We start from the raw sequence: 27,088 nt of genomic DNA on the forward strand, positions 1-27,088 counted from the left end.
GTAAACCACCACTTTAAACCTATTTATAGGTATACACAAGGTTAGTTTACACCTATATAGTAAACCCCTAGCGTACTATTCTATAGTAAACAATTTTTTACCGTAGTGTCGATAAACACACCGATGCCGAGACTAAGACTATCACATGTAAGTTTAATAAGAAGATGCACAGCATGCTGCTGTGTATGCAGTATCCGACGGTGAGGAGGGCCCAAATGCAGTGTGTAATGTGATCATATTGTCCTAGTCTAGGAGGATGGGAGCTGGGCAAGCACCGCCAAGAGGCTAAGCCCGTCACACGTGGCCCAGGCGTTCATGACACAGCAGTGTATAACTGCAGTTGTCCGGCTGTGATTTCGCACATCTGTAGAACAAGGGTTTCTTTCCTTTTAACTGTAGAATGCGCAATTCTATGATGTAAATTCGCATTCGACAAGCTCTCAACGATGGTGGACTTCGGGCTTATTATTCAGACCAGGTCGTTGCTAGCTCGATCGAATTATGTCTACCATGTCTTAATAGTATGATTACCTACCACAGTAGCAGAGAGCTTGTTGGCTCGTATACATTTAGTGGGTTTCAGACGTAAGCCGGCATATACCGTACTTGAAATATAGTGTGAAGGGCTGAGCATAGCTGCAGAGAAAGGCCCGATATGCGCACATGCTACCCTGGGTAAACTGTACCGCAAATTAATCTCTGTTTATATAAAGATTCCAAGTCCCAAGACTTCCGATCATTTCAATTCTTCCTTGTGGTTACTCTATAACACCTGCTCTGAAATCTACATTCTTTGACACCTTCTTATCCTTCTACCTACTATAATAGGTACCTAGCAAAGTGGCCATGCAATACTCGCTTCTAATACTTCTTCTACCTAGTGTGTGTGCTGCAGTACAAGATTGTGGCGCAGGCAGCTCTTCCAGACGGCAGATAGTTTGCAATGCCCCGTTGTATAATCCTGGCCAAGTAGAAGTAAGTCTCGTCTTGTTTCTTTACAGGTATGTTATCACTAGGGTTCACAAAGACTAACAAGTAAGTAGGCCTGTAAACGGAAGGCAGAACGCTGTAGCGTAGAAGTTCCCAGGATTGTCCGATGCAAGGAAGGCGAGACTTGTCTTCCTGGCGTATGTGTAAGTAAAACCGAAAAAAAAATGACTGCTTATAACGTTATCCACAAGCTAACAAATTTCCAGAGGCAGGATGATCCGACATGGATGGTTTGCTACCGGGTCTGTTGCACAAAACCAGGCCCAACACCATCACCATCACCATCATCAAAACCGCCCCCTGTCCTCGTCTAAAATGTCAAAGAATGCGCTTACAGTAACGTGAAGGCGCTGAACCATATGCGTACCGAGTATTACAATGCAGCGATCGGGGGAGTAACCCATCTGTTCAAAGTTGCGTTATGCTTCTCGCGCAACATCATAGCATAATGTATACAATTTTGAACGTCCAAATCTTCACCCCACTCTCAATGCCGGCTGTGACGGGAGGCAATGCAAACATGTGTCCCAGAAAACTTATCCGGGTATATAATCGCAAGTTTCTAATTAGGTTGGGATGATTTCGTCACACTATGCTCAAAGGTAATGCTAGGCGTTGGTTGGTAGGCACGGGCTTCGGATGGATGTCACGTCAGTTAGCGGGATACATTCCCTTAATCGCTACTCAGCTGAGTAGTGATGTATCTCCATTCTACAAGACTTGATGAACATGAGCTGTGTCCCTCTTGCATACTCTCCTAGCATCGTGCCTATCCTGTTCCTCCAAGTATGAGCGCGAAACGGTACAGGCGTCTCGTGTTGACCACATTCCTTGAATATTAACAACAATTCTTCCATAATGAAGATTGCAGCCTATGAAGCAAATTGACAGAGAAAAATCTCGCTTGCTAGGATAGCCAAGATACAATAGTCTGTGTGCTTAAATGCGTAAACAAAACGTCTTATAAATACATGCTAAAGTTTGCATCTTACCTGCTAATTTGAGGCGAATTCTGTACCTACCTACATAATTCAAGTCATAACTTGATAGTAATTAGTCTAGGTTTCCTGGCATACAGAGCTACAGTAGTGGCCTTGGATAGCTATAGTTCAAAAAGAAGGCACGTAAACCTACTTTTTTCAGGCATCCTGTACACTGTCGCCAATCTATTACCCCCGTAACAACTTCGCATACGTCACCCTGCCACACCTCCGCAAAATTCAGGGCATCACTGTTGGGCTGATACAATACTATCACACGTGAAGCTACCCGCTCAACACATCAGAAAAGCACACAAGGCACTCAGATGACCACGAATGACCAAGTCATTTTTATTCCTGTTTAGATAATCCTCCCTCCGTTCCTCCTCCCAAGGCCTATCTCGTATCCTATATTACAGAAAAAGTGGCTCAGCGCCATGAAAGAAAGGTATCATATAGAAGAGAAAAAGGAATTCATCGGCTCGCTCCTGGTGTTCAGAAGACTTAACGGATTCGATCACCCTGGGACCTCCCGCTCTCCCAGTAGGCCCCATTGCGAGTGGGGACCCAGCCGAGAGGAACGGGGGTGCCAGGGGCGAACGTGTTGAAGGGGACGCAGGGGGGACAGTCGGCATCAATGAACCCTTCGTCCATCGGGACACCGTCGTCCATGAACCAGTGACGGCGGAACACGGCCTCGAAGGCGATGAGGTGACAGGCGTACGTGACTTTGCCCATCTCAATGTTCGCCTTAATGTCGGTCGAGTACTGACGAAGCGACATCTTGAAGACCTAGGCGTTGATCGACTCGTGTTGTTTGCGGCCGGAGATGGTGCGGATCAGGTTGCCTCCTTTGTGCCACCAGCGCTTGATGCGGTCGATGAGACGTTGGCGATGGTATACGCTACCTCGCATGCCTTCGGCGTCGCGGAACGTGTGTCGGTGAGAGGTAAAGGCTTCGGCTTCAGCAGCGTTGTCCTCTACAATTGAGGTCGAAGTTGGCTTGTGCGACTCGGGAGATGCGAGCTCCTGCAGGTTTGTCTTGCTTCGAGTGGCCTGGCTGTTCTGATCGGCCTTGGCGCTGCGAGCGGAGGAGAAGCGCTTTCGAAGCCCAAGCCTGCTTTTGCGCGAAGGATTGAAGTCTTCGTCGTCCGAGGTGTCTGAGGGCGTGAAGTGGTCCCTGAAGATGGCGGTGGGCGGGGTCAAGGCAGATGTTGGATAACGCTCTCCAACTGCGTGAGGTTGATCGACGTTGTGACCAAATGCGCTGAAGCGGTGTTGACGTGCGTGGGCATTGTCACTGGCAGATCCAAAAGGCGAAGCTGTGGCTGTCTGTCCTGACAAGAAAGAGCTCGCGGTTACGGCGCCAGAGAGGCTGTTGCGGAGGTGCGACGGACCGTGACGAGGTGAGTCTCGAGTAGCTGCTGGCGGGGGTAGTGAGATGTCGAGAGAAGGCACGGTGGCTGATGCCCAAGGCCAGTTCTTGTCGGTGTTCCAAGGTCGTGAGTTGGTCGCGTTGGGTGTGCTAGCAACAGACCTCAATGACCTTCTCGAGGACAAATCTGAATCAGACGAGGGGCGTATTGCTTGTGGACCAACAGTGTAAGATCGGGGGCGGAGGCGGACAGGCGAAGGCTTTTCAAGCTCAACTAGGGACGTGACTTGACGTGTTTGCGTGTGAATGTCGTCCTGACCCTGTTGTTTTGAGCTTGGCCTAGCAACAACACAGCTGCCTTCCACTAGCTTATCACTATCTGTGCCAGTACCAGCGCCTCCCTTGTCCTTGCCCGTGAGCTCCTCGAAGACTGCATCGTTAATGACAATCATGTTAGGAGAGCCAGGCACAGGTCGCAGCCGAGCTGAAGAACGCTTCTGGGTAGGTGCAACTTCGGCGAGCTTCTGCATGGCCTTCTCAATGATGATCTCCTCTTCAGGGAAATCCCCATGCTCTCCGAGTTGATAGTACTCTCGCAGTGATGGCAAGAGTTCTGAGATGCGCTGTGTAAGTCCACCAACAGATGGGATAGTCAAACTCTCAATCTCGGCGATGATTTGCTCGGGGGAGCGGGTACCCCTCAATGCGACCTGATTCACTTGATCTGTAGGCTGCGAAATTCCTTCAGTCAGCTCGAGCTTCTTCTCCAGCCCTGCGACGAAGCTGCGGAACTTCTCGCGTACTTCACTCGACGAAACAGGTCGCCGCGGATTATCGTTCTCCCTTTTCTCCGAATCTCCCGATACATCCTCCAACAATTCAGACCTCTGAAGGCCAAGCTCCTCGTTCCACTTTTCAATCAAATTCATTTGGCTGAAGTGCATCGAAGGCAAGCCACGTGTCTGTCCAAGCGCGCTATCAACAATACCCGGCTGATGCGAACCTGTTGATAACCTCTGTGGCGTCATGAGCGAACCGTCGACCGACGCCCTTAATAGCGGCGGGACCCCATACGGAAAACGAAAGTTTGAATTTTTCAAGTTAGTCGCGCTCGTGTTAAGGCTTGAATCCTCGTGTGACTCTTCCTTGACGTCGGGAAGGTGATGTGCAGGACCTGGGTACTTGTACCCATAACCTGACAGCCTGAGGTCGGTTGTGGTATTCTCTTGGATATTGGACCATGGAACTTGGGGCTCGGCACCACTTGCGGAATGCATATTGAGAGACTTGTGTCCGGGCCATACCAGATGTGTGGTAACCTGACTCTGCCTTCGAATATTCTCTGGAGGGGACACAGCAGCCGGGGATGAAGACGCGCGCAGTGGAAGGGATGCATCCTGGGGCGAATAAACCGATGAAGGCTCATAGTATGGAGGAAAGGGGCTGCTCGCAACGGATTGCTCTTCGGTTACTGACGGAAAAAGGCCCGACGCTCCAGGTGGATTGCAAGTCGACTCCAATGAGGAAGGGCGATCCTTTCCGGTCAGCGGTACATTGCCTTGGCTAAGAGTCTTTTCGGGTGTCTTTATCTCACTTACAGGCAAATCAGAAGAGAACGATTCATCACAAGGCTCATGCTTGCCCTTAGTAGAGGTTTGAGCAACAACCTCCTTTGGGCTAGCTTCAGAATTGTCAGTGTCCTTGTCCTGCTTCCAACCTTTAGTTCGGAGAGATGGGAATTGACGCATGAGAAAAGAAGCTGTAGCTTGGAAACGCTGTGCCTCCTTAGAAGAGCTGGACTCTCTCGGTGGAACAGTAGGTGGTTGCTGAGTTGCGCTCAGTGTAGACGAAGAACCCGAAACTGATATGGAGAGGGAATTCTGCTTGATGCTTGGCTTCGAACTAGGCCGTAGCTTATTCGCAATCGCTATGAAGCTTGATTGTGAGCTTGGGAGTGGCTTGCGAAGAACGGCTGGAGAAGGACTTGACAAGGGTGCTTCAAAGGCTGACGCGCTGGAGAGAACAGCGACAGTAGAAAGATTGGATGCTGGAACTCTCGAGGGCAGCAATAAGGTGGCCTGGTCGGGAGTGACAGCAACCTTGGCTGTGCTGAAAGAGCGTGCATCTGAATCCTTTATGGATGGCTCTCTCCTGTCAGCCCGTGACTTGACAGATTCAACAATACGACTCTTGCTTCCAACAGGCGTACCTGGCTCCGACAGTGGTTCAGGAAGATCTGTGCAAGACTTGAAGGACTGCTCCTCTGAAGATCTTGCTCTATTCGCGCCATGTTCAGCCGTGGAAGACTTCTTGGGCATATTTCCCTTTTGCGACATGACATCACCCTCATGTTTGGTTTCCGTGTGCTGGTAACCAGCCAGCAGTTCCAACATGCCATCCTCGCTGCTCTTTTCTCGACTAGTAGATGCTGAAGCACCACTGTTAGGAACAGATGGACTGCTGGCTGCAAAGCCTGCGCCTGTGGCCATGGGTATGGAATATCGCACAGCGAACTCGAGTGTCGATGAGTCTAGAACACTCGATCCTGTCTGGGACAAGATACTGTGTCGATGACCATCACGATTGTTGGGATGGAGAGAAGCTTCGGCCGTGCTAGTGTTCAAAGGGCTGGTCCTCGCTGGGAGGTCGTCAGAATGCAGAGATGCAGATTTGCTTCTGAAATCTGAAGATGGGACAGTCGACGTCACGTCTCCAACAGTCGAAGACGGTTCCAATGCTTGTAGGACCTGACCTCTTGTGATCCGGCGAGGTACGGGAGACGCTGGAAGCTCTGCCATGCCGGGTACTTCAGTGCGCGTAAACTCGACTGACGTCTTGTTCTTATATGGGGCACTTGTCCTCGATATAGATTCAAGAGGCCCCTTTTCTTCCATGATGGTGTTGTAGCGGGACACAAATGCTGTAGGATCGGCCTTGAGCGCCGCAGGTTGTTCGTTTTCAAACTGCTCGCTACCGTCGTAGTATATTGTTCGACTGTAGCCCCGACCATTGACAATACTATGGACGCCATTAACGCCGATTTGTGCGCTTTCTGGGCCGAACATGACCTCCCCAGAGGCGCCGTCCTTTGGTGTTGGTGGCAAGGCCATGTCAGATGAAGGTGGATCCGAATCGGTGCGCAAGTTGGTCGAGCCACTGGACATGGATCCTTTGGTAGACCTGTTTAGCATGCGAGCTTGTTCGATAGCGATGTTGTGCTGATAGCCTGCTGGCAGAGGCGGCGGCATGTTTGGACGAGAACCAGGGTAGTAGACTGGAGATGGACCACGGCTGGGGCGGTGGTGCAGGTGGTACATCCTATCTTGCTGTCCAGAACTGGTATCAGACGGCATCCTGAGTCTCTGCTGGCCTGGGTTTTGCACCGGGTGGCCGCTTGCGTACTGCTGGGAGTAGTACGCGGAGCCACTTGGGCCACCATAGCCCAGTGTACGCCTCGGATAGTTCCCAGAAACTTCACTCAATGCTGGCGACCCTGAACGGTAGCTAGGCCTCCGAAGTCTAGTCGGATATACATACGGACTCCTGGAACGCTGAATCTGCTCATGGCGCAGGCTGCCCAGAGATCGGTTGCTCGAAAGCCTGTACGTCGGATGGCTCATGTGCGTCATCGACATGGAGCGATTCGAGTCTCTGTTGCCGGCTCTTGGGACCAAGGGGGAAGAGCCAGGTATGTTCATGACGGTGGGTGAGAGGGTATCAGCAACATACTGCAGTCCCATGGGCTCTCGAGCACTTAATCGCCGTGTCCCAGAGGATTGCGAGGGCCGCTGTCTATGTTGTCTGCTTACTTGACCAGAGTGATTGGAGTGCGAGGATGTGGTTGACAGTCTGCTCGATGCACCGCGGCGTGGCGGAGCTCGAGGCAGGCTACCCACACCTGACAGCTCGCTGCCCGTGAGGCTCGCAACATTACCCATCTCTGTCGATGTGCGGAGCATGGACATGACACCTGGAGCCGCAGCTGAGAGAAGATCAGACCTGCCCGCATCCTGGCCTTGTTGCTGCTGCTGCGGGTGATCGGAGACTCTGCTCGTTGCTGACATGTTTGACGCCCGCGAAGTGCGACCCCCACCAGTATTGGCGTCACAGTCTCCCAGCATAGAGCTGACGTACATCTTGGCTGTGCTCTGCAGTAAGAGAGGCAGAAGAAGAAGCTGGTGCGGACGAAGCTGGTGCGCTGGGGCTTCTCTGTGGGTGCTACCAAAGGATACAGGAGCTATTGTAATGCCCAAGAAGAAGAGCAGATACTGCGAAAAAGGAGATATCCAAGAGAGAGGGTGACAAACGACTGCTAGACCATCTGCGCCAACGCTGTGCCAAAAGGGAGCGATGTTGATGATAGAGACGTGCTGTGAAGGGAGAGGGGGAGGAAGAGGAGGAGGAAAAAGTCGGCCTGGAGCTAGGCGACGAGGGACGTCGTTTCGGGCAACTGGTATTACGCCTTCCCCTCGAATTGGCACGGCAAGAGCAACGAAAATAGCTCAGAAGCGACACGAAAGAGCGGACAGGAGACTTGAAGAACGCATGAAGAAGATGTAAAGGAGAGGCAGCAGCTTGACAGCCCTGAATCCTACCGTACACCCCTACCTCCCTGTCCTCGAAACGTGCCTTCCCTCAACGACCTTGTTGCGATGCCCACACCCGTATCCAGCCCCCTTCACAAGCCAGGCGCAGACCACGACCTCAACTGGAAGAGCAAGTTACTCATTGCGGCAGAAGGGGTGGGCTGGCTATCTTTCTTCAGACCTGATCTGTTGACTGACGCCTTTGGCGATTTCTACGAAGTTCGCCTCCAAGCAAACCCCCACCATGTCTCTACACCACACAAATACAGACACACTCCGACAAACTGGAGAAGTGAAGGGCATGTTACACGTTGTTCGTTACGACATTACTACAAGATGAAGGGCATGTTACAGAAGAGGCCCAAGAAACAAATGGCAGCAGATCGGGGGGGCAAAGAATTACACGTCTAAAGCAGAGGCCCACGTAAAAGCAGCCAGATGGGGTATATAACCTTCGCGACGCCAAATTGAGGATGGCCAGACAAGCATGTCAAGCAAGAAGGGAACGTGATGAAGAACGCAGGAGGGACTATTCAGCAATGGTGCCTATCTCACCGGACTTCTTCTTTGTAAAGAAACGTTTCAAGGAAGAAAAGCTGCTGCGCTTAGACAGCCTTTTACTTGAACCAGCCTCTGAAAAGGTGCTCATCGATGTCGGTGGACGGCTCGGCATGTCTGCTGGTTTGCTCAACTCTGATGCTTGGTTCAATACAGGTGATTGGGCACCGTGGCGTCCAGACAAGGAGCCCTTTGGTGTGCTTCGGTTTCTACTCGGAAACAGTCCAAATTGTGCAGTACGCGAAGACATGGATGAAACTGATCGTGGGGTCGTAAGGGTCGGTGACATGCCCGAGGCTCCAGATACGGATGAGTATGCAGAGTCTTTTCCTGTCCAGGGTGGACTGAGCTCCCCTTTGTCTGGTCTGCCAGATGCACGTCGAGACGTTGACCACTTCTCCTCCGCCGTACTTGATACTGGGGCAAGATCTTGTGGCAATCCAGACATTCGGGTTGTGCGACCTGAATCTATCGGCGGTGACGCTCGCCCACGTTGGTCATCGTCGTGCCAGGCTTCGTGGTAGTACTCAGGCTGCTCCTGGGTACTTTGATGTTGTTCATCTATTTCGAGAATCGATGTACCTGATGTGGAGGCTGAATCTTGGCTTCTTTTGGGGGTTTCCGTGGTCGAATCGGAATGCATCGCATCTGCCTGAGGACGAAGTTGTGACTTCCCCAAGGGTCGTTGTGAACTGCCAGCTCCCGAGTGGTTCTCGGTACCAGAGTTGGATGGTAGTATAATTGGGGGTCGCTCGCTTGGTGGCGTGGGTAGAGGCTTGTTGTTTGCAAAGTTCCGGAAATTCCGTCCGTTTTCTCTCGAATTGGATGAGTTCCGTGAGGAGGTCCGAGTGGCAATCTAAAGTCCATCAGCCAGGTTGAAGGATGAAACACGCCCCACAAGATCGAGCCGAACATCCAGAAATGCAGGAGACAGGCATGCTTACCAAGCTTCGTCGGCTGGCAGCGCCACATCGCTTTTCTATCTCGTTGCAGTAACTGCTCACTTGCACGAGCACAACGCCTAGCCTTTCAGCCTTCGCGACGAGACTCTGCAAGAATTGTGACCAGCCCCCCGTGTTTCCACACATGGCCGAGTAGATTCGGCCAATGTCTTCATTGCGACATGTCCAGTCGTGGCCAATGTCGAGCAGATAGGAGTCGATCGCGTGGTTCGCCTCTCGGAAGGTATTCATGTCGATGAGGTAGTCATTCAACATGCTTGACATGCGTCCGATGGTTCGTTCGATGACAACGTTGCCGTCTAGCAATTGGGCTCGGTATGCGCGGTCTTCGAGGAGGCGGTCGAACTCGTTTACGTGTTCCATGGGGACTTTCAAGCACTTGTGACGGAAGAGCATATCCTTCAAACTGGCCTCGAGATCTTCGTTGGCACGTTGCAAGAAGTTGTCGAGTTCGTTGACATGCTTCAAGAGGATATCTGCGACGTCGGCGACCGACTTCTCGAGATGCTGGTGCAAGAGATGCACACCAAAGATGATCTGCGCGGCCGTTTTGTTCAAGGGGTGGAATTTGCCCTTGGGGTTGTTGCGCCAGTGACAGTTGTATGTGAAGTTGTACGAGGATTCTGCTGCCCCCTCTTCCCGACACAGCATCTGTTGGCGCGTCTTGACGCCCTTTTTCGGGTGTGTGAAGGGTACATGGCCCGTTTCGCCGGTCGCATCGAGCATCGATTCCTCAAAGGGGGCCTGCATGGCTGAGACGGGATGGATGGGGAACGTGGCCGTCATGATGGGCTTATCGCGCTGGTCGTTCCATTCGTAAGGGTCGCTGTGCTGCTCTAGACGGCGACGGTCGCGTTGAGATGGCCGTCGATAGGGGACCATGGCGATGAACAGGTATGCAACGACGGCGACACCAGACGTGAGATACGCTCCCGACTTCCGAGATGTCACTTTTTTAGCTGGGTGTACCGAATGAAGCGTGTGTACCGTGTGTACCGTGTGCACCGTGCTACCCACAGATGTCTCCAGTCACACTGGCTGCTCAGGGCTGACGGCTAGGCTAGCTAACAACAGGATGCATAAGCACACGCTGCACTGCACAATATCCCTCCCACACTGTCGCGTGCACCGGGCGGGGAGGAAGGGGAGGGGGGTTGGTTCTCTGTGCTCACAGCCGGCGGTTCTACTATGGTGCTAGCTAAGCAGCTTGGGGGTCCACATGCTATGGACCTACTGGCGCGCGACGTGTGGATCGGGATAGGCAGTGTAGGTACTCTAGGCATGTAGAGTACTGGATATCGAGCTGTGTCTTCTGGCGCCTGGTCTGGCCTGGGCTGCAGGCTGCACTGCACAACGATGTTGAAGTCTGCGGGATCAAGCGGAGACGAAACTGGAATGAATCATGAAAAGAGGTTCCACACTCGCAAACCCCCCGTCCAGGCTTCCATGGAACAGAGGCCCACACTTCGGCTCGGAGCAGTCATCAAAAGGTCACAGGTCACTCAGAGATCTGCCAGCAGAGATCCCAGCAGGGACTTGGGGGGGAGGGGGGAGGGGGAAAGGGTTCTGTTCGCCAGGAAAGTGCAGCCCCCCTCCCCCCTTCCCCCCCATGCCGCGAGCGACACTGGATGAGGTTTGGCGCAGTCCCGTGTAGCGCCCGTCTTTGGTGCCTGCGACTCTGCGACCACCACCACCACCACTGCGACTACCACCACCACGACCGAACGAGCCATGGCCAGCTGAGCTCGAGCTAACTACATAGCAGTCCCTGCCGCCTCAGGTCCGAATTTAACTTTTGACACTGGCGATCTCCTGAGTCCATCTTTCTCACGCCTGCAACCATCCACGCCGGTGACCTGTCTCACGTCTTTTTCTTTCTCTTCTCTTTTCGCTGTTGATCCCAGAGGAGCAGGCGTGCAGGCTTACATATGTACTAGGCTACGCGCTGCAGGTGAACTCTCTGGGGCTCGAATCAGGAATCCGCTCTTCTCCGCATCCTCGTGCTGCCCCAAATCTTTGGGCACTGGGCCCATCTTCCCCTCCCAACGGACTGCTAAATATACTACCCCTATGGTCCCGAGTCACCCCAACGGCGCGGCGCATCATGAACGTCATTGCAGAGCTTTTCCGGTGTACACAGTCAGCTGATCACTCCCAGCGCAGGTGTGACGTGCTACCCCAGGGAGTGTGTGCATCGTAACATGGAGTCAAATCAATTTCGGTCATACTTGTGAACAACAGTACAAGTCTTCGACAGACCACGGCCGTAAATAATGTTCTAGGCACATGGTATGTATATCTCACGCACAGCGTACTCAAGGGCACCATGGCCAGCTCGCTGAACAACCCACTCAACTCTTTGTCGAAACACTAATCTTCGTAACAGCGCGATTGACAGCGGTCGCTGGCTTCGCAAGCCTTTGTCATGATCATTGAACAACAAAGTTGACTAACTACTTAGGCAATACCGGTACCTTCGACCAAGGCACGGCCATGTGACACCAAATGTACTGTATGTAGCTCACGCTTATTTACGCCTCCTGAACACACTCGCCAAAGTAAGGAGAACACAATAGCTCCGAAGCAAAGAATCGTGTCGTTTGTACATGGTCACTTCGTGTGGTATAGTGGACTCGATTTCTTTTTCGATATTAATTGCTTTTAAAATTAGTTCCGCAATCCCTACCTGCATCCATCCCGGGCATCCCCTTCTATAGCAACCCAACCAGCATCGGGAGCCTCAACATTGCAACCAAAATAAAAAAAGTACAACCGGTCCAGGGCATTACCAAACCTCCAAATCCCTTCCAGATGCTCCTTACCTACCTTGCACAGATCGTCAGGGGCGCGCATCCGCCGTGCAACCTTCGGAACGATAATGCGCGCCTTCAACGACAACATATATACCAGGATCATGATCCGGCAGCGCCTCAAACCACCGAAAAACAACCCACGCTCATTCAACAGATGATCCATAACACTGTACACTACTCTACCACCCACGCCATCGCACCCAAACATCGACGACTTTCTTTCCATCCTGGCCGGAATCAGTAATGAGATACCATCCGAACCCTGCTCCCGCAACACATGCATGGTTTGGCCAGATGGAGACTTTGTCGCCGATGCCCAGGGGATTGCATTGGGACGCATCGCCTTCCCATGTCAGAATACCATGCTCCTGACTGATTCGTCCCACGATCCAACCCGTCTTTCCCTCTTGCTCATTGTAGACACTCTTCGTATTCGCATTGCCCAGAGTATTTGTGACGATTCCCCATCCAGGGTAGCTCTTGCATGGCTCCCGTCCCATGGCTAGGGAACCAGCCGAGACGAGTGCCTCCGGCTTCTCACGCTCCTCGTAGACACTTGTGACTTCGACGAGCATTGTGATGGCAATGTTGTCCAACGAAAGCGGTTGAAAGGATGGAGAGGCTTGGCCAGAGGAGGGCCGGGCATGTGTAGCGACTTGTTGGCAGTCAAGAAGTGGGTAGACTCCTGCATGTAATTCCACGCGATTTTTCTCCTTGAGCCTTGCTAGAACAGAGCGGAAGTTCTGCGAGGCGATTGTGGTGCTAGACAGCAGATTCTGTGCTGCTGTCGCCGTGGGCGTTGCGCCCACACTCAAAATCAATTTCTCGCTGTGTGACGATGGCACAGCTGTGATGGCGGCTTCAAGGCCAATAAGCTCCTCAATCAACCCATTCGCTGCGTCATCTTCTGAGTTGCCGGCATACGAATGACCAAAGTGCGAGTAGAAACCCTTCAAATATGTACCAGGGCTCGACTTTTTGCTGGCAATGGTGGTCAACAGGCTACTGAAGTCGGGAGAGGATGTTTTGATGCCAGCACGTTGGTACCCCGTGTCGATCTTAACAAAGACGCCTATCTCGATGGCGCTTTTACTTTCAATCAAACGTTGGTGAAACTGGAGGAAAGCATCCTTGTTGTCGATGATGATGTTCACAGATCGTGGGGCAAGGCTGTCCGCTACCTTGATGAGTCGGGAGATCGCAGACTGGGGGACTGGTACGCCATAGAGGACCTAGATGATGTCAGCCTAGGATACTTGGAACTTTTTGATAGTGTTTTCCAATGCCCTTACACTTGCTTCCCTGCCCCGGCTCTGAAACTCTGCCAGACATGCTGCCAATCGTTCGGCCTCGATGACAGTACTCACAATGAAATTTGCGGGTCCTGTCTCGCCTACTTGCAGCTTTGAAAGCTCCAGTGTCTGTGATCATATCAGCAAATGGGGTTCCATTCCACTGATATTACATTCAAGGGCTTTCCGAGTATGTCGATCATACCTTATGGCTCTTCACATGCGCACGGAAGCCCACACCCAGCTCGGAACAGACGTTCAGCATGGCATCACAGTTCTTCTTGAGGATCGCGCGGTCCAGTAGTATAGCTGGTGTGTCCAGATACTCAATGTTTTGCCCAACAAACTGTGATTTGAGCTCATCAAGCGGCGCTAGTGGATAATTGTGGAGAGACGCCATGATCATAATGATGTTGGACGAATTCGTGAGCTAACGTGTTGCAAATGTTGGTGTTGTGGTATTTGCATTTGTTCGGAGATGGTTCGGCTTTACGGTCACGTTGTCTGACGAATTGTTCCTAGACAGAGATATATGCTTTGTCGTGGAATTTCTAGAAAATATAGAAAATGTCTTACAGACAAATATAATCTTTTATATCTTGGTAATCGTTCCGTTCGGAGACTAGAAATTCCACTCAGAAACTAGGCAGCCGCACAACACATGATTTGTTAGTCGGTCAAAGCAGAATCCAACTGGCCACAAGGTAGTATCTACGCGAGGCTTGTGAAGTACCTAATAAAGTAAACAATTTTTTTTTGATAAGGATGGTTTTAGAGACAGGTGCACAATGAGGTTGCGCTTTACAATATGCTGGGGATGAAGATTATTACCCTCGATTGTGATTCGCGTATAACTATCGTACTATACGCATTGGTACATAAAGGCTCAAAGGCTCAAACACCCAAGGAGGGGGTTTTGTTGCAATACTGAAGGCATCTTAGGTATATCAAACAATTACAAGCACGCGCAAGGTAACCGCGATAGCCAATAAGATCGAACAGTTCGTCCAATCTGCCTCAAGCGAAGATCGATCATCTCCTTTACGAGCGTCCAATAATCTCACTCCTTTCGAATATCCAAAGCCGATGAAGGATCATTCTCAGCTACAAGGACTTTGAAAGCGGGAGATGTCGTGAAGCCATCATCTAACCCGTCAACTGTCACTATCAAAAGTTTCGAGCTGGTGAGATTTTCAACGAAAAATATTGGCTGTGTCTAAGTCTCTATTCGTAATTCTTGGCGTGATCATCGATGAGTAAAGGATAATGCTTGCTGAGTGCTACTTCTTGTAGCGTATATTAGTGCAGAAATAGGAAAGGGCAGTACTTGCACCGAGCATATTCTTGTCGTTAGAGGAGCGCATTAGCTACTCTACTCTGCTCCCGCATTCAGTAATGAATCGAGTCTAGTGTCTGTATGTGTCTTACAATACCACTCGCAGACACTAACCCTTACAAATTCATGTATCCAAACTTCACATACCCCCCGAGAACCGCTTTGAGACATGACTATAAGGTTGCAGTCTGTTCCATAGGGTGACAGGCTCATGGTGTTCAACATTGTTACAATGAAGTATACACGTACTTCATAAGCCCTAACATCCAGGACCGCCAGATAAGAGTAGTCTCGTTGAATAGCGCGAAGAGGGAGCCTAGCTCCCTGTGCGCATTATCTAGATCCTTGAATGCGCGTCTCTTAACATACATCCCATATAATCCTTTGTCTTTCTCTGTATCTATTTCAGACTGCAGTTTGCTTGCTTCTTCAGAAACACTACTGTTGAGATCATTCACTATACATATAGGAGTAGGGAAAGAGGGGGTATTTCCCTGTAGTACTATAGCGCTGTGAGGGGTTTGTAGCTCCTGTATCCAGGAAGAATAGTTCAAGTCTAGAGTATGGGGTGAGGTCTATGCTTTATTGTAAGCATCTACAATCAGCCATGATATGTAGTCTAGCGGGGCGCGTTCATTGCAGAGGGCGTACGATGCACGACGTGAGCACCTAAAGTCGTGTGGGCACGTGACATGCATCATCTTTTGAAGCTCATATGTACGCTAAACCACAAGGGGCCTGATAACCGCGGCAAACATTGCAGCCCGCCCTGAGTGTCTTGCGATCAACTCCATCGATGATTCGCATACACCAGTCAATATCGCGCGTACTCGGGCAGCAAAGCGCTCGAGTGGTGAATTTTGCCCAGCGGCGGTCTGCCACTACCAACCACAGTCGCGGTGCAGGGCGTAAATCAGGCGCGTGGAGCAATTGGCCGAGTGAGAAGCTCCAGATAAACGACCAATATCCCTTGACGAAGGCTCTGAGCGCTGTCATACACCCCAGTAAGGAAGTTGGAACATCCAGACCCGAAACCGTATCCTATAAGCGCAGGGATAATGCCGTTCATGTACGGTCCCAAATTGTAAGCCCGAATCTATGTGGTATGTTAAACCCGGCCTGGACCTACTCCGCGAGGACTTTTGCTGATCGAAATCAGATGATGTTATCAAATATATCGGCTCCACGCTGGAAAAACACAAGGGCTGTGATATCATCGATATCAATCCTGGGGCGGGCTTATGGTCACAGAAGCTCCATGACTACCTTAAGCCTCACAGCCATGTGCTCCTGGAGCCGCGATACGACAAGTTCAAAGACTTCCTCGATCCTCTCATCACCGCCCCAAACTCCACATACAAACTCGTAGAAAAGGATCCATGCGCGCGGGATACCTATAGAGAAATAGTGTCAGAGGGTATTTTCCCTGATCAAGTTGTCCGTGGTCCTAGGGAGCCCAAGGCTCAAGAAACGAATAATACGCTCTTAGTGACAGGTTCTCTGGTGTGGGATCCTAAGCTCACTGGTCTCGGATTTGACTCTATGGCCAAACAGCTCATCCACCACTTCGCAAGTTCTGCAGCGTCAAATGATCTCTTCCACGCTTTCGGTCTGATACGTATGCTGCTTTGGGTACAGCATGAAGACCTCAGCCCAATGGTTGCTGATAGTATATCGAACATGTACAAGGCCAACCGGGTTCTAGAGATGACACAAAACATAACGCTAGTCGTGAACGCAGAGCGTACTGAACGTAAAATCGGAAGAGGTTCCTCTGGTCGCGAACCTCAGTACGAACTTGAAAGCTTGACTCAGGCATTGAGGAGAGCGAGGGATAATGGGTTCGAAATACCCACGCATAGACGCGCTGCCAGCTACAACTATGCTCTAGAACTCGAACGTCTTACAGGTGGAACGGGAATTATGCGCTCCGAAGCAATGCAAGAGTTCCTGTGCAAGCAGCAAATGTCGGGTAATCCCACAACAGGTCTGCTACAAACAACCTATATCGATTGTTACGAACAAGAGAAGCTTTTGGCAGAGAAGTATCCGGACATTGACCTGTCCAAAATTGTGAATTCAGGGAAGGCACTGAAGACAATTCTTAAAGATCATCCTGCATCACTCGAAGTCAGGAACTACCTCAAGAGACGTAATCAAATCAACTCATCGGCGAAGACCAAGGTTCACATCGAGCACTGCGCCGACATAGGCGAGGAAATGCACGATCTGGAAATCAAAGCTTTAAGGATGAAAGACGGGAAAAAGAAGGATGCTGTAATCAAGGAAATAGAAGAGCTGGACCAAAAGTGGGAAGAGACCCTTGCCAGCATCCCTCCCAACCATCAGACTTCAGCGCAGAACGAAGCCGATGAGCGCATATCTATGCGTACACCTCCTCATCCCCGTATTCAATGGGATCAACGACCCTTCGAGCCTTTGGTCATGCAAGATGATGAAGTCTGGCCCCAGAATCGCCTCAGTCTCGTCTCTATGGAACCGATCCCCCAGCCTTTCAAGGAAGACATACCCGATTACACCGAGTGGCTAAATGACTTCATTTTCGGTCTGTTCAATGCACCAAACGACGCGGTAGATCATGCGCTTGACAAGATGCAACATGGGCTGAGCGTCGTGATCAAGGACTGTCCTAGTTTGAAGGATCCAGAGAAGGGCGGTCGCCTTAAGATGAATCAGCTGAGGGTCAGGATGCTGACCGTGGAGATGATAGAGGAGCTAGTCTCTGCGTACAGGAAATGGCCCTTCAAGGCGCCCGGGAGCGATTATTCCAAATACTTCCGCCATAAGAGTCACCTTGGGCAACTTAATAGCCGTCGTTCTTGATGTAGAATACACAAAATCGTGCTCTTGCATTACAGTAACTAAAAGTGCTCTCGGTATTCTACAGGTTCTATGGTCAACAAGGCGATGCTAATCAATATTTGGATCAACATCTTGGTCGAAAAGAGCCTCCCTTCCATATCGACTAACGGGGATCTCTGATGTCTTGCAATAAGAAAAACATTAGACTACCAATGCAAGGTATACTCAAACGCGAATGAATAGAGTTGATAGCCACGCTGAAATTTTCACCTGGAGTTACAGGTGACGGTTGCAGTGGCCGCCGACATCCTCTTCTGGCTTGTAACCATTAAGAGGCATGCTAGATGGTGAACATGGCAGCCATCGGACACATGCATGGTCTGGTCTACGGGGCCGCATTGTCCCAGAGCGTTGCCAATTTATCGATGAAGTAAGCAGTATGAGATCTTTGGTGGCACGCCATGTATACGCATTGTCGTCGATCCGCGGCTTACCGAGACCGTGGATTTGGTTATGAGATGCTGGATCTGAGACAATAGCGAGATTATGGTGTCACGCACGTCGGACAAGCTTGTCTTAGGACGTTGGCAGCCATGATTCATCTCAATCGTGCTTGACGCTGGAAATGTGTTAACAAGGACAAGATCGCGCTAGTGAGCGAAAACGGCCTAGTCTCTAGAGTCTTGAACCCAACTCGACTTTCGCATAATCTATCACTCATCACATACATCTTCACATCTTCACGTTCAACACCTGAGCCTGAGACTCTTTCGCTCGGAGGCACGATCATGGAGAACTCAAAGAAGCGGAAAGCCGAGTCTAGTGATCGACAGGACGGCCGCAATACGAAAGCGAAGGTGAGCAGCTTTTTCTTGTACAACCGACAGACAGACATGTCACATGTGGTCCAGCAATGTCTTGGCCGTTGTCTTGCATATTCGTTCTGCAGCTGCAGTGATTCTTGATCATACTAATTCGGGGGCCAGGGTAGAAGAAACTGGGATATGCCCCGCAGAGGTGCAGAAGCCCGAGCGATTCAACCCGGCGATACCGGTATATGGGCAACTTGTGCAATGAAGAAAGAAGCGAAATCCGTAGCCGACCTGCGGGATCTTTTCGACGAGGTTAGTCTCATCTATGCCATTATCAGCTTTTAGTCGGGTATTGAGTAAGTAATGCATGTTGACCTTTGGTAGTATGCAACAGCATTGTATGGAACAACGGAAGCCAACGCGACAGCCATGGATGACGTTTCCGACTCGGATGGAGGCGATATCGAAGAGGAGATCAAGAAGGAGATCGCCGACATACGCAAGCCAACCACTAAGCCTCTTTTCTCATCCGTCAAGCTTGATACTCAATGCTGTAAGGTGCTCGAGCGATCTCAATATTCACTTTACTTATCTGACAATATCTAGTGGTTTTCTTCCGAACGCGCAAGCCTGTTGAGCCGGTATCCTTTGTGCATAAGATCTGCCAAGACGTAGCAAATGGTGCACAGCTCAAGAACTTGCGCTATGTCAAGCGCCTGACGCCCATCACTGCATTCGAGAAGGCGACACAGCAAGGTCTTGAGACTGTTGCGAAACATGTGCTTGCGTCTCACTTCCACATTGAAAATCAGGCCTCAAAGAAGGTAAGTCTGGCTCTCACACATGCACAGTCGGTGCCTCTATGGTCGGAGGCGATTACTGATTGTTGATGAAGTTTGCCATACGACCGTCGATACGGAACAACAAGGAGTTCACCAGAGACGGTGTCATCAAAAGTGTAGCGGCCGCTGTAGGTCCGGGACACAGTGTCGACCTGAAGGACTATGATCTCCTCGTTATGGTGGAGATCTACAAGGTAAGACCGCACACGTGCAGTGTCCCGACCCCTTGGTCTTGACAGATGCTTACAATGCATAGAATGTTGTGGGCATGAGCGTCGTGGGACCTGACTTTGAGAAACTCAAACGTTTTAATTTGGAAGAACTTCGCCAACCACTAACAGCGACGGTATCAGACATCAGCCCGGAAGTAAAGAGCCAATCTACTGCTCCAATCATAATCCGAGAAGAGGTCTAAGATGGTAGCTTTGCGGGGGGGTTGATCTGGTGTTTTGCTGTCGACATGACTGGATTGCAAGGCCGATGCTGGAAATCCACAAATACTCATTCCTCCGACGGTGGCTTGCGTGGCTTGCGTGGGCGGTCGCATCTGGTATAAGAAGGCAAGCTTTGTACGACAGCCACAATATGTGGCAGGGTTGGCCTGACACTTCATCCTGCCAAGCAGGCCACTCGTCTCCGGCCCGCTGGGTACATTGCATACTGGCCTGTCAGCCAGCGATGATGTATGGGCCTCGGATCTGGCAAGAGGCGAATGTTAGATCGACGAGGAGAAGGAAGCAATATGTATGTGGTGGTGGGCGGGCTTGTATCAAATGCTAATGCCATGATTGATCGGATCCATCCCTCGCCTACATGGCATGTACGGTAAGCTGGTGTCTGAACCCTGTGTTGATCATTTGCCTTAGCGGCAGTCCAGTCTCGTCTCGTTTCGCTATTTTGCATTAGGTCGGCTCGCTTGCTCCCCGCCTCCTACAGATGTACACATGCTGTACATGTGTACACATCCAGCGTCCATGGGCCATACTGTATCCATTGAACATTGAACATTGAACATCGAACATCGAACATCGAACATCGAACATCGAACAACATGCGCGTCTAGCTTTGATAAAGTCGGCCTCGTCAAACCACATGGCCGGTAACCAATGAGGCTGGAAGATAGCCGACTCTCACGCGGAGGGTCTAGCCAGATGCGGATACATTTGACGAACACCGAGGTGGATCCTTCACCATCAATGACGCCTTGCTCATCTCTCCCGCATGGATCTTCCATTCCTCTTTGTCGATTCGTCGATCCGTTGCGCCTACATTGAAGCCCCGCGATTGCATGATGGAAATTACTTTTCCAATCCAGCTCTCTTAGCCGAAACATTGCTATACCTACCCACCTACCTACCTACCTCAAGGCCGGTGGCGGTGGGGCCGGAGAGGAGGGGGGATCACACTCTAGTATGTACATGTCCTGAAGGCGTTGCTTGGGTCTGACTTCCTTGCTGACAAGGGTATGTAAGTGTATGACCATGTATTGGCATACAGCTTGTCCATGAAGGCCGATGAACGTCGACTTCCTTCCCTCGACTCTCCTACGTATCGGCAATGCTCGGTGGATCAGGAATCAGGATATGCTTTTCTCTGTACTGAATCATCGGAACAGCACATGGACGAAATGAGGAAATGGAGGAGGAAGAAGTGACAATTGATTACACTACTTCTGTACAACATGAGGGCCTTCATAACCTCTGTGTCGGGCCCAATAGGCAGCATCATCCATTCAGGCCCGGCCTGGTCTATCAGCGTTTCGCTAAACATCCGCCTTTAGCTAGCCCTTGGGTCCTCCTCTAACATTCATAATGCACCTTCCCCCGCTAGATGTTGCCGTCTATCCCCTCGTTACCATGAGCCGTGGTACCTATGCTGTTCAAGCAAGTCGGCCATCTTCCACCCTCTCCTCGTCCTCGTCATCTTCATCAGCATCTTCACGTACCCGCACGGCGACGCCTGATTTCCCAAGCATACAAAGAATAATAAGAAGCGTCTTTCGGTCATCAAAGATCACTGTATACCAGGCAGAATGTCTCGCGGCTTCCTTACACCAAGTGTTCCTCACTCGACTTGCAGACGGCAGCTGTCTCGTACTCAAATGCCCGCCATCGCACACTGCTGTCCGCCTCCTTCGGCATGAGAAGCATCTTCTCGAGACCGAGCGCAAAACGCTGGAAACGCTGCGAGAATACACTCAACTCCCCGTTCCGCAACTGATCAAGCACGACAGTACCGGGGGGGCGCTCGGAATCCCTTTTCTAATGATAAGTCATGTGCCAGGACGCAAACTATCAGAGATCTCGCCATACCTCACAAAGGAGGAACAAAAGACGATAGACCGGACCTTGGGCTCCTATGTTCGCGCCCTCACCTCGCTCTCCGCAACACAATTCGGCATGACACACCGTGTCTTCGCCAAAAAGGGCAGCAATTCCTGGCGGGAGGCCTTCCTTGCACTTCTTGAAGCCGGGCTTCGTGATGCTGAGGATATGCTGGTCACTATCCCGTACGATAGCATACGATATTACATTGGAAAGCACGCAGATTTCCTGGAAGATGTTAGGGAGCCTCGTCTAGTAGCGCTAAACGTCTGTGACCCATCAAATGTACTCATTGATGAGGAGAGTAAGCGCGTCACCGGACTTGTCGGCTTCTCAAATGTCATATGGGGTGATCCGCTTATGACTGGAGGAATTGCCGAGGGCACTGAGGCCTTCTTCGAGGGTCTGGGCGAGTGCCCCATGACGACAGGTGGGATACGTGCAAGGCTGTTGATGTGAGCATCTCACTTATGGCTACAACAACATCAGGCTGACTGTGGCACAGGTACACGGCATATAGAGCCATCATCAGCATCGTCACACACCACTACCGAGCGCATCTTGGCATCAATGAACTCGAAGCGCGTCGTCAGCTTTCCTATGCGCTGAATGAGCTCGCAGCGATGTGAAGATCCGTATTTCATCGTCTACGCTTGATCATGATGTTATGAAAAGTACATTTCTCTACGCGTTCAGCATTGTTTTCGTCAGAGTAACGATCGGTTCCCCATGCTCCACCGCCCGCATGCCTGATGCCAAAACTCCAGGCGTAGCAATTCGAACCGACAAGGCGTATGGTGTCTGACCGCGCATAGCGAAGGTGCAGGATATCCCCTGTACTCGCATCCCATATCAGCGCATGTATTACACCGCCATTTTTCGATTCGGGTCCAATTCGCGCGAGCGCTGCTCATTTAGGACCTGCCCATTCAGTCATGTTGCATCTGGCGGCCCATTTCGGTTTTGTCTTCTGGGGTTGATTTAGCGAGCGATGTCTTAATATGAGGGATTTACAAGGAGAACCAGGGCGTTTGAGTATACACATAGGGCGGCCTACGGGCCATATGAGCTCATTCTCATTGGTTTTTCAGTAGCACAGCAACATCAAATATCGGTACAGTATCAGGCAATCTACATGCTTTCCATTCAAGCCCGACCATTTCAACACATGTGCATACACCATCATCATCTTTCATGCTGTCAGCTTACCATCTTAGTACCTCTGCGTTCGGCATTGCCACGTGTTTGTCCCCCAAACCAGCATTCGAGATTTCCGCATGCTTTGGTTTTGCCGAACGGGGCGTTTCTTGGAGATCGCCATTACCGAAAGTCTAGGTACAGCGCACGATGCTCTTCTGCATATACGTCATCACTACGAAGTGATTTCTGATCTGAGAGTGAGGAAATCCGATCGAGAGCCACAATTTCGCTTGATGTTGCAGACATGCAGGGACGGGGGCAGGCGAGTGCGATGCATGTGTAGCGAGGCCAAAATGGTGCTCAGTCAATGTGAGTAGGAATGCCAGGCTTCACGTTGTAGGTATAGAGGGATACCGAAGAGCGTGGGGTGAGTAGGTAGGCGATTGAGAAGGTCTGCTATTGGTGTTTTGTCTTCGAGCAGATGCATACTTTTGACCATCTTGTCTGCATTATTGTTCAGGAAAAACAATTAATTGTATGACAATAATGCGACAGCAATTATAAAGTGGGAACTACCCCCGACTTTCAAGGGTGTGCCAAATCCCAGTCCACTTAAACCGGCTCCACTGCTCGCCTTCTCTACATGCATCTACTCTACCTAACCTACTCTACTTCCCTTCCTACCCGTCGTCTACCCCTACCCTTTCGCCGTTTACACGACCTGGATGTCTCTCGCTCGCTCACCCCTGTTTCCAGAAGCCCTCGCGGTCTTGTGATCCAGCCAGCCAGAACCTGGGGGCTTTCAACCCGCTCGCTTGATCTTACCGCACTGAGCGTAGCACTGTGCTAGCCAAGGGGGTCTGTTTAAGCGGGCGGGCTGGATAGCGTCCCCACACGCCACAGGGAGTGATCTGAACATCATGATCATGTTGGACGACGTCGACGCTGGATGTGTGGTGGTTCAAGTGACGGGTTGTGGCGCCGCGGAAGGAAGGCAATGAGACTGAGGTTACATCGGCGGGGCGGCTTGTTTGCGTGGTGGTAGGCAACTTACCTACTCTATGCGGTGCAGGGTCTTGAGCCTGGAGGGGGAGTCGCACAAAACAGAGATGATGCTTGTTTGTATATAGTACTGGTATCAATTTGGAAAATGCAAATCTCATGCCTACTCAGGAGTGGGATTGACATTTGCAGGTATTCGAGGAGCATCTTCATGTGGGCGTGCCGGTACTGGAACGGCAATGTGTGGTCAAATAAATACCTCGGAGACTGTGCGTACTGTACACTTTTAGTCACAATGACCTCGATTGTTTCATGCATGTTTGCAAAGGGATCCGAGACGAGGATCCAAGAGCATAAGTTTTGTGTCGTTCAACCGGCTGAAATTCCGCGAAATGTGCCAAGGGAAGGGGGAAACAGGAATCGGAATTGACAACCCAGCCATCGCGTCCTCCGTATGTACGTGCGTAAATGTGTAAATTATATTGCAATGAGGCCTGAGAGCAGCAGAGAAGAGACATTCGTTGTCAAGCATACAACTGAGCCTTTTCGTACCTAGCAGGACTTTTGCTGGGACGGAGCTTTTTGAAGTGTGATGCTTTCTCTTATCATGGCGCAAGCTACCGGTAGTGCTGGTTGATTGAGCATGGCAATGTCGTTATTCATATTATTGCTCGACAAAATCCTTGCTATCATAAAAACGACAACGACATCATGTTGTCCGACCCAACTGTCCCTCTCTGTGACGATAGTGCCTTATACTTCCAAAAGAGAAGATCGAGATACCTTACTCACCGGTAAACGCATTGAAACGCGCTGACATCCGACACACGCTCCCTCGCTTCGCCCCGTATGATATTTGTTGTTGGTGCTAAACTCCTTCAAGTGTAGAAGAAAATACTCTACCACGTTACATGCAACGCTGTTAGATGACTAGGGTGTAAGACGCTGGTGATCCCGTGATTTTAATACCCCACAGGACCATAAGCTCGGTCAGCAACATACATTGCCTTAACTTGGAAACCCTGCTCTGGCCATCTTTTTTCCCCGTTGCGCTTTGCGGTTATGATTCGCATTCGACCCCTTGTTGGCCTCCTTTTTCTGCCGCGAAACCTGTGTGCCCTTGTCATCATTGGGGCCAGCGACACTGCCACCTCTTCCCCTACTAGGGCCACCACGTCCTCTACCTCTCCCCCCACCACGGCCGCCAAACCCCCCACGACCATTCTGTCCTTCGGCATTGTGGTCATCTCCACTATCCTTCCATGATGTAGAGTGCAATTCTCGCTGCTGGCCTGTAAAAGCGGAGAACTTCGCTTCAAGACGGCGTAATCGCTTGGGATCGCGTCCGATCATGATGGCCCAGCCTTCAATGGCTTCATCTGTCATACCTGTCTCGCTTTTCAAAGCCACGCGTGCTTTCCCTCTCCTTATGTCTGATTCGCGGCCGAACATTTCAGGATTCATACTGTAGGCACGGAACAAGGCTTCTTCATTCTTGTCACGGAGGTCAGCGTCAGCTTCATCTGCACCAGGTGCAGCCGTGTCGACCGAGGCACCAACGTCTTCTGCGTCATAAGTATCGTCGCGCTCATCATCATCTGAGTCGAAAACGGCCAAGGCAGCTAGAATGGCAGACTTTGTCGGAGCTTGACTGCGATCGGAGAGTATCTTGTCTGCGTTAAGATCTTGGCCTTGACGTCCAATATGAAGACGGGAGCTATCAACTGCAAGCCTGTCAAACTCATCATCATCGAAGACATTGCGCCGTGCTGGTAGCTGTTGATCGTATGATGATAATGGCTGACTCGATCTTGGTGGTAGTTTTGAGTGATCGATTGCTGATGTTGCGGGTCTGAAACATGTTAGCAAAAGCTCCAGGTATATGCTCAAGAGATAGAAAAGACGCAAGACATACAACTTCTCACTACGGTCAGCACCTGCAAGATGTGGAGGTAGAGTGTCTTCCAGTAGATGTGCAGTGACCTGCTCGATGTTTTCGCCATATTCATCCAATAATTTGATGATGAACCCAGCGCCAAAGTCCGGAAACAGATCTTGTATTTGTGTGATCATACTCATGCGGTGAACATGTACATCATCGTTTAACACGTTATGTCCGTAATTATCCTGCGTTAGGGTGCCCTTGCCTTTGTCAATCTTTCGTCGAATGAGCCTTTTGGGTCGAGACATTCCAGGTTGTCGGAATACGCTCAGTGACGCTGCCGTATTCTTCACTCTTATCGCCTCGGGCGCTGTCGCTTTCTCTCTTATCTTCTCTAATATGGGAGTATTGGTGACCAGATCTGCGACCAGTGTCTTTTTCCCTGGCTCCAGCTTCTGCGCTTGCTCTTCGCTGGCCTTGAGGCTGTATAAGTGATCTGATAGAAGTGAATAGTTTGGTTTCTGCCCCTCCAATGTTGCGATCAGACCCAAATAGGCGATAGTGGCCAGTTTCTTTTGCATTGACTGTGGTACTTTTGCATACGCTACATATAAGGAATCTAAGAAGTCGGATCCGGTGAGCATGTAGACGCTGGCGTCTGGGGAAATCTTGAGCAAGGGTGCTAATCGGTCGAGGGTACTTTCTGCTTCTTCCGGTCTCTTTGACTCCAGGTTGTGGATCAGCGAGTTCTTTGCTGTTTGCAAAGATTTTTCGACAACGCTGCCACTTTGTACCCATAGGCTGTGGAGTAGTGCGTGGAATTGCTTGCTTTTTGGATAGGCATGACAGATGTCTGACAAGGTTGTCCAACTGGTGAGGGTTGAGTTTTGGACTCCCAAAGAAAACAGTCTGTGTATTAGGAAGAAGCACTTTTTCCTCAGTGTAATTACCTGAGCCCCCAAACTGTCGTCATTGGCCAACTCATGATAGAACGATGAGAGAAAAGAGGTTAAAGATTCTTCATTCTTGGCTGCTGAGACAAATTGATGGTCTTCAACTCTTAGATAGAGATCTGCCAATGATGACCAGGACTCCAGATATAGCTGCCATTCGTCTGGTTGAACACTGCGTCTGACTTTGGCATTTGGAAATGGCGCGAAGTGGGGTAAAGGCATGATGTGGCCGTATCAAAGTGGAAATCTTTGTGTGTGTGTGTGTCTTTTCTGAAAATATCAATGTCAATCTGGCGTTACAACAGCGGCCCCTCGTGATTTATTTTTGTTGCTCGTCTTTCGTCATGGACTCATGATGGCTCATAAGCGTGGTCTCCAAAGAGAGCGATACCCGATGTGGTGCTAGCGTTTGCAATCT

At 50.6% G+C, this 27,088-nt stretch overlaps 11 protein-coding genes across 11 annotated transcripts; 6 read left to right on the forward strand and 5 right to left on the reverse strand.

The window, feature by feature from the left end:
- Positions 1 to 523: 523 nt before the first annotated feature.
- Positions 524 to 1,335, forward strand: IAQ61_010429 (uncharacterized protein; the record flags this gene model as incomplete). Its single annotated transcript, XM_066098783.1, has 6 exons — positions 524 to 585; positions 643 to 675; positions 882 to 975; positions 1,044 to 1,133; positions 1,197 to 1,232; positions 1,315 to 1,335. The coding sequence occupies 6 exons, from the start codon at positions 524 to 526 to the stop codon at positions 1,333 to 1,335; spliced, it is 336 nt and encodes a 111-aa protein (XP_065951328.1).
- A 1,139-nt stretch (positions 1,336 to 2,474) lies between these two features.
- Positions 2,475 to 7,481, reverse strand: IAQ61_010430 (uncharacterized protein; the record flags this gene model as incomplete). The annotated part of the gene is made up of 2 exons (XM_003841762.2): positions 2,475 to 2,762; positions 2,874 to 7,481. The coding sequence occupies 2 exons, from the start codon at positions 7,479 to 7,481 to the stop codon at positions 2,475 to 2,477; spliced, it is 4,896 nt and encodes a 1,631-aa protein (XP_003841810.2).
- Positions 7,482 to 7,997: 516 nt separating this feature from the next.
- IAQ61_010431 (uncharacterized protein) lies at positions 7,998 to 8,342 on the forward strand (the record flags this gene model as incomplete). Its single annotated transcript, XM_003841763.1, has 1 exon — positions 7,998 to 8,342. The coding sequence occupies one exon, from the start codon at positions 7,998 to 8,000 to the stop codon at positions 8,340 to 8,342; it is 345 nt and encodes a 114-aa protein (XP_003841811.1).
- A 118-nt stretch (positions 8,343 to 8,460) lies between these two features.
- IAQ61_010432 (uncharacterized protein) lies at positions 8,461 to 10,333 on the reverse strand (the record flags this gene model as incomplete). The annotated part of the gene is made up of 2 exons (XM_003841764.1): positions 8,461 to 9,345; positions 9,434 to 10,333. 2 exons carry the CDS (start codon positions 10,331 to 10,333, stop codon positions 8,461 to 8,463), a joined length of 1,785 nt encoding a protein of 594 aa, XP_003841812.1.
- Positions 10,334 to 12,443: 2,110 nt separating this feature from the next.
- Positions 12,444 to 13,956, reverse strand: IAQ61_010433 (uncharacterized protein; the record flags this gene model as incomplete). Its single annotated transcript, XM_003841765.1, has 3 exons — positions 12,444 to 13,496; positions 13,557 to 13,685; positions 13,762 to 13,956. The coding sequence occupies 3 exons, from the start codon at positions 13,954 to 13,956 to the stop codon at positions 12,444 to 12,446; spliced, it is 1,377 nt and encodes a 458-aa protein (XP_003841813.1).
- Positions 13,957 to 15,688: 1,732 nt separating this feature from the next.
- IAQ61_010434 (uncharacterized protein) lies at positions 15,689 to 17,736 on the forward strand (the record flags this gene model as incomplete). Its single annotated transcript, XM_003841766.2, has 2 exons — positions 15,689 to 15,995; positions 16,052 to 17,736. 2 exons carry the CDS (start codon positions 15,689 to 15,691, stop codon positions 17,734 to 17,736), a joined length of 1,992 nt encoding a protein of 663 aa, XP_003841814.2.
- A 767-nt stretch (positions 17,737 to 18,503) lies between these two features.
- Positions 18,504 to 19,784, forward strand: IAQ61_010435 (uncharacterized protein; the record flags this gene model as incomplete). The annotated part of the gene is made up of 6 exons (XM_003841767.2): positions 18,504 to 18,572; positions 18,702 to 18,839; positions 18,912 to 19,080; positions 19,134 to 19,351; positions 19,423 to 19,563; positions 19,626 to 19,784. The coding sequence occupies 6 exons, from the start codon at positions 18,504 to 18,506 to the stop codon at positions 19,782 to 19,784; spliced, it is 894 nt and encodes a 297-aa protein (XP_003841815.2).
- A 369-nt stretch (positions 19,785 to 20,153) lies between these two features.
- IAQ61_010436 (uncharacterized protein) lies at positions 20,154 to 21,023 on the forward strand (the record flags this gene model as incomplete). Its single annotated transcript, XM_066098784.1, has 3 exons — positions 20,154 to 20,194; positions 20,685 to 20,779; positions 20,842 to 21,023. 3 exons carry the CDS (start codon positions 20,154 to 20,156, stop codon positions 21,021 to 21,023), a joined length of 318 nt encoding a protein of 105 aa, XP_065951329.1.
- Positions 21,024 to 21,180: 157 nt separating this feature from the next.
- IAQ61_010437 (uncharacterized protein) lies at positions 21,181 to 22,322 on the forward strand (the record flags this gene model as incomplete). Its single annotated transcript, XM_003841768.1, has 2 exons — positions 21,181 to 22,148; positions 22,199 to 22,322. The coding sequence occupies 2 exons, from the start codon at positions 21,181 to 21,183 to the stop codon at positions 22,320 to 22,322; spliced, it is 1,092 nt and encodes a 363-aa protein (XP_003841816.1).
- Positions 22,323 to 23,654: 1,332 nt separating this feature from the next.
- IAQ61_010438 (uncharacterized protein) lies at positions 23,655 to 24,048 on the reverse strand (the record flags this gene model as incomplete). Its single annotated transcript, XM_066098785.1, has 3 exons — positions 23,655 to 23,836; positions 23,888 to 23,908; positions 24,003 to 24,048. The coding sequence occupies 3 exons, from the start codon at positions 24,046 to 24,048 to the stop codon at positions 23,655 to 23,657; spliced, it is 249 nt and encodes an 82-aa protein (XP_065951330.1).
- Positions 24,049 to 24,843: 795 nt separating this feature from the next.
- IAQ61_010439 (uncharacterized protein) lies at positions 24,844 to 26,892 on the reverse strand (the record flags this gene model as incomplete). Its single annotated transcript, XM_066098786.1, has 1 exon — positions 24,844 to 26,892. One exon carries the CDS (start codon positions 26,890 to 26,892, stop codon positions 24,844 to 24,846), a length of 2,049 nt encoding a protein of 682 aa, XP_065951331.1.
- Positions 26,893 to 27,088: the final 196 nt, after the last annotated feature.

The sequence above is a fragment of the Plenodomus lingam genome (genome assembly GCF_022343315.1).
Source record: "Plenodomus lingam strain CAN1 chromosome Unknown contig_8, whole genome shotgun sequence".
Classification (NCBI taxonomy): Eukaryota; Fungi; Ascomycota; class Dothideomycetes; order Pleosporales; family Leptosphaeriaceae; genus Plenodomus; species Plenodomus lingam.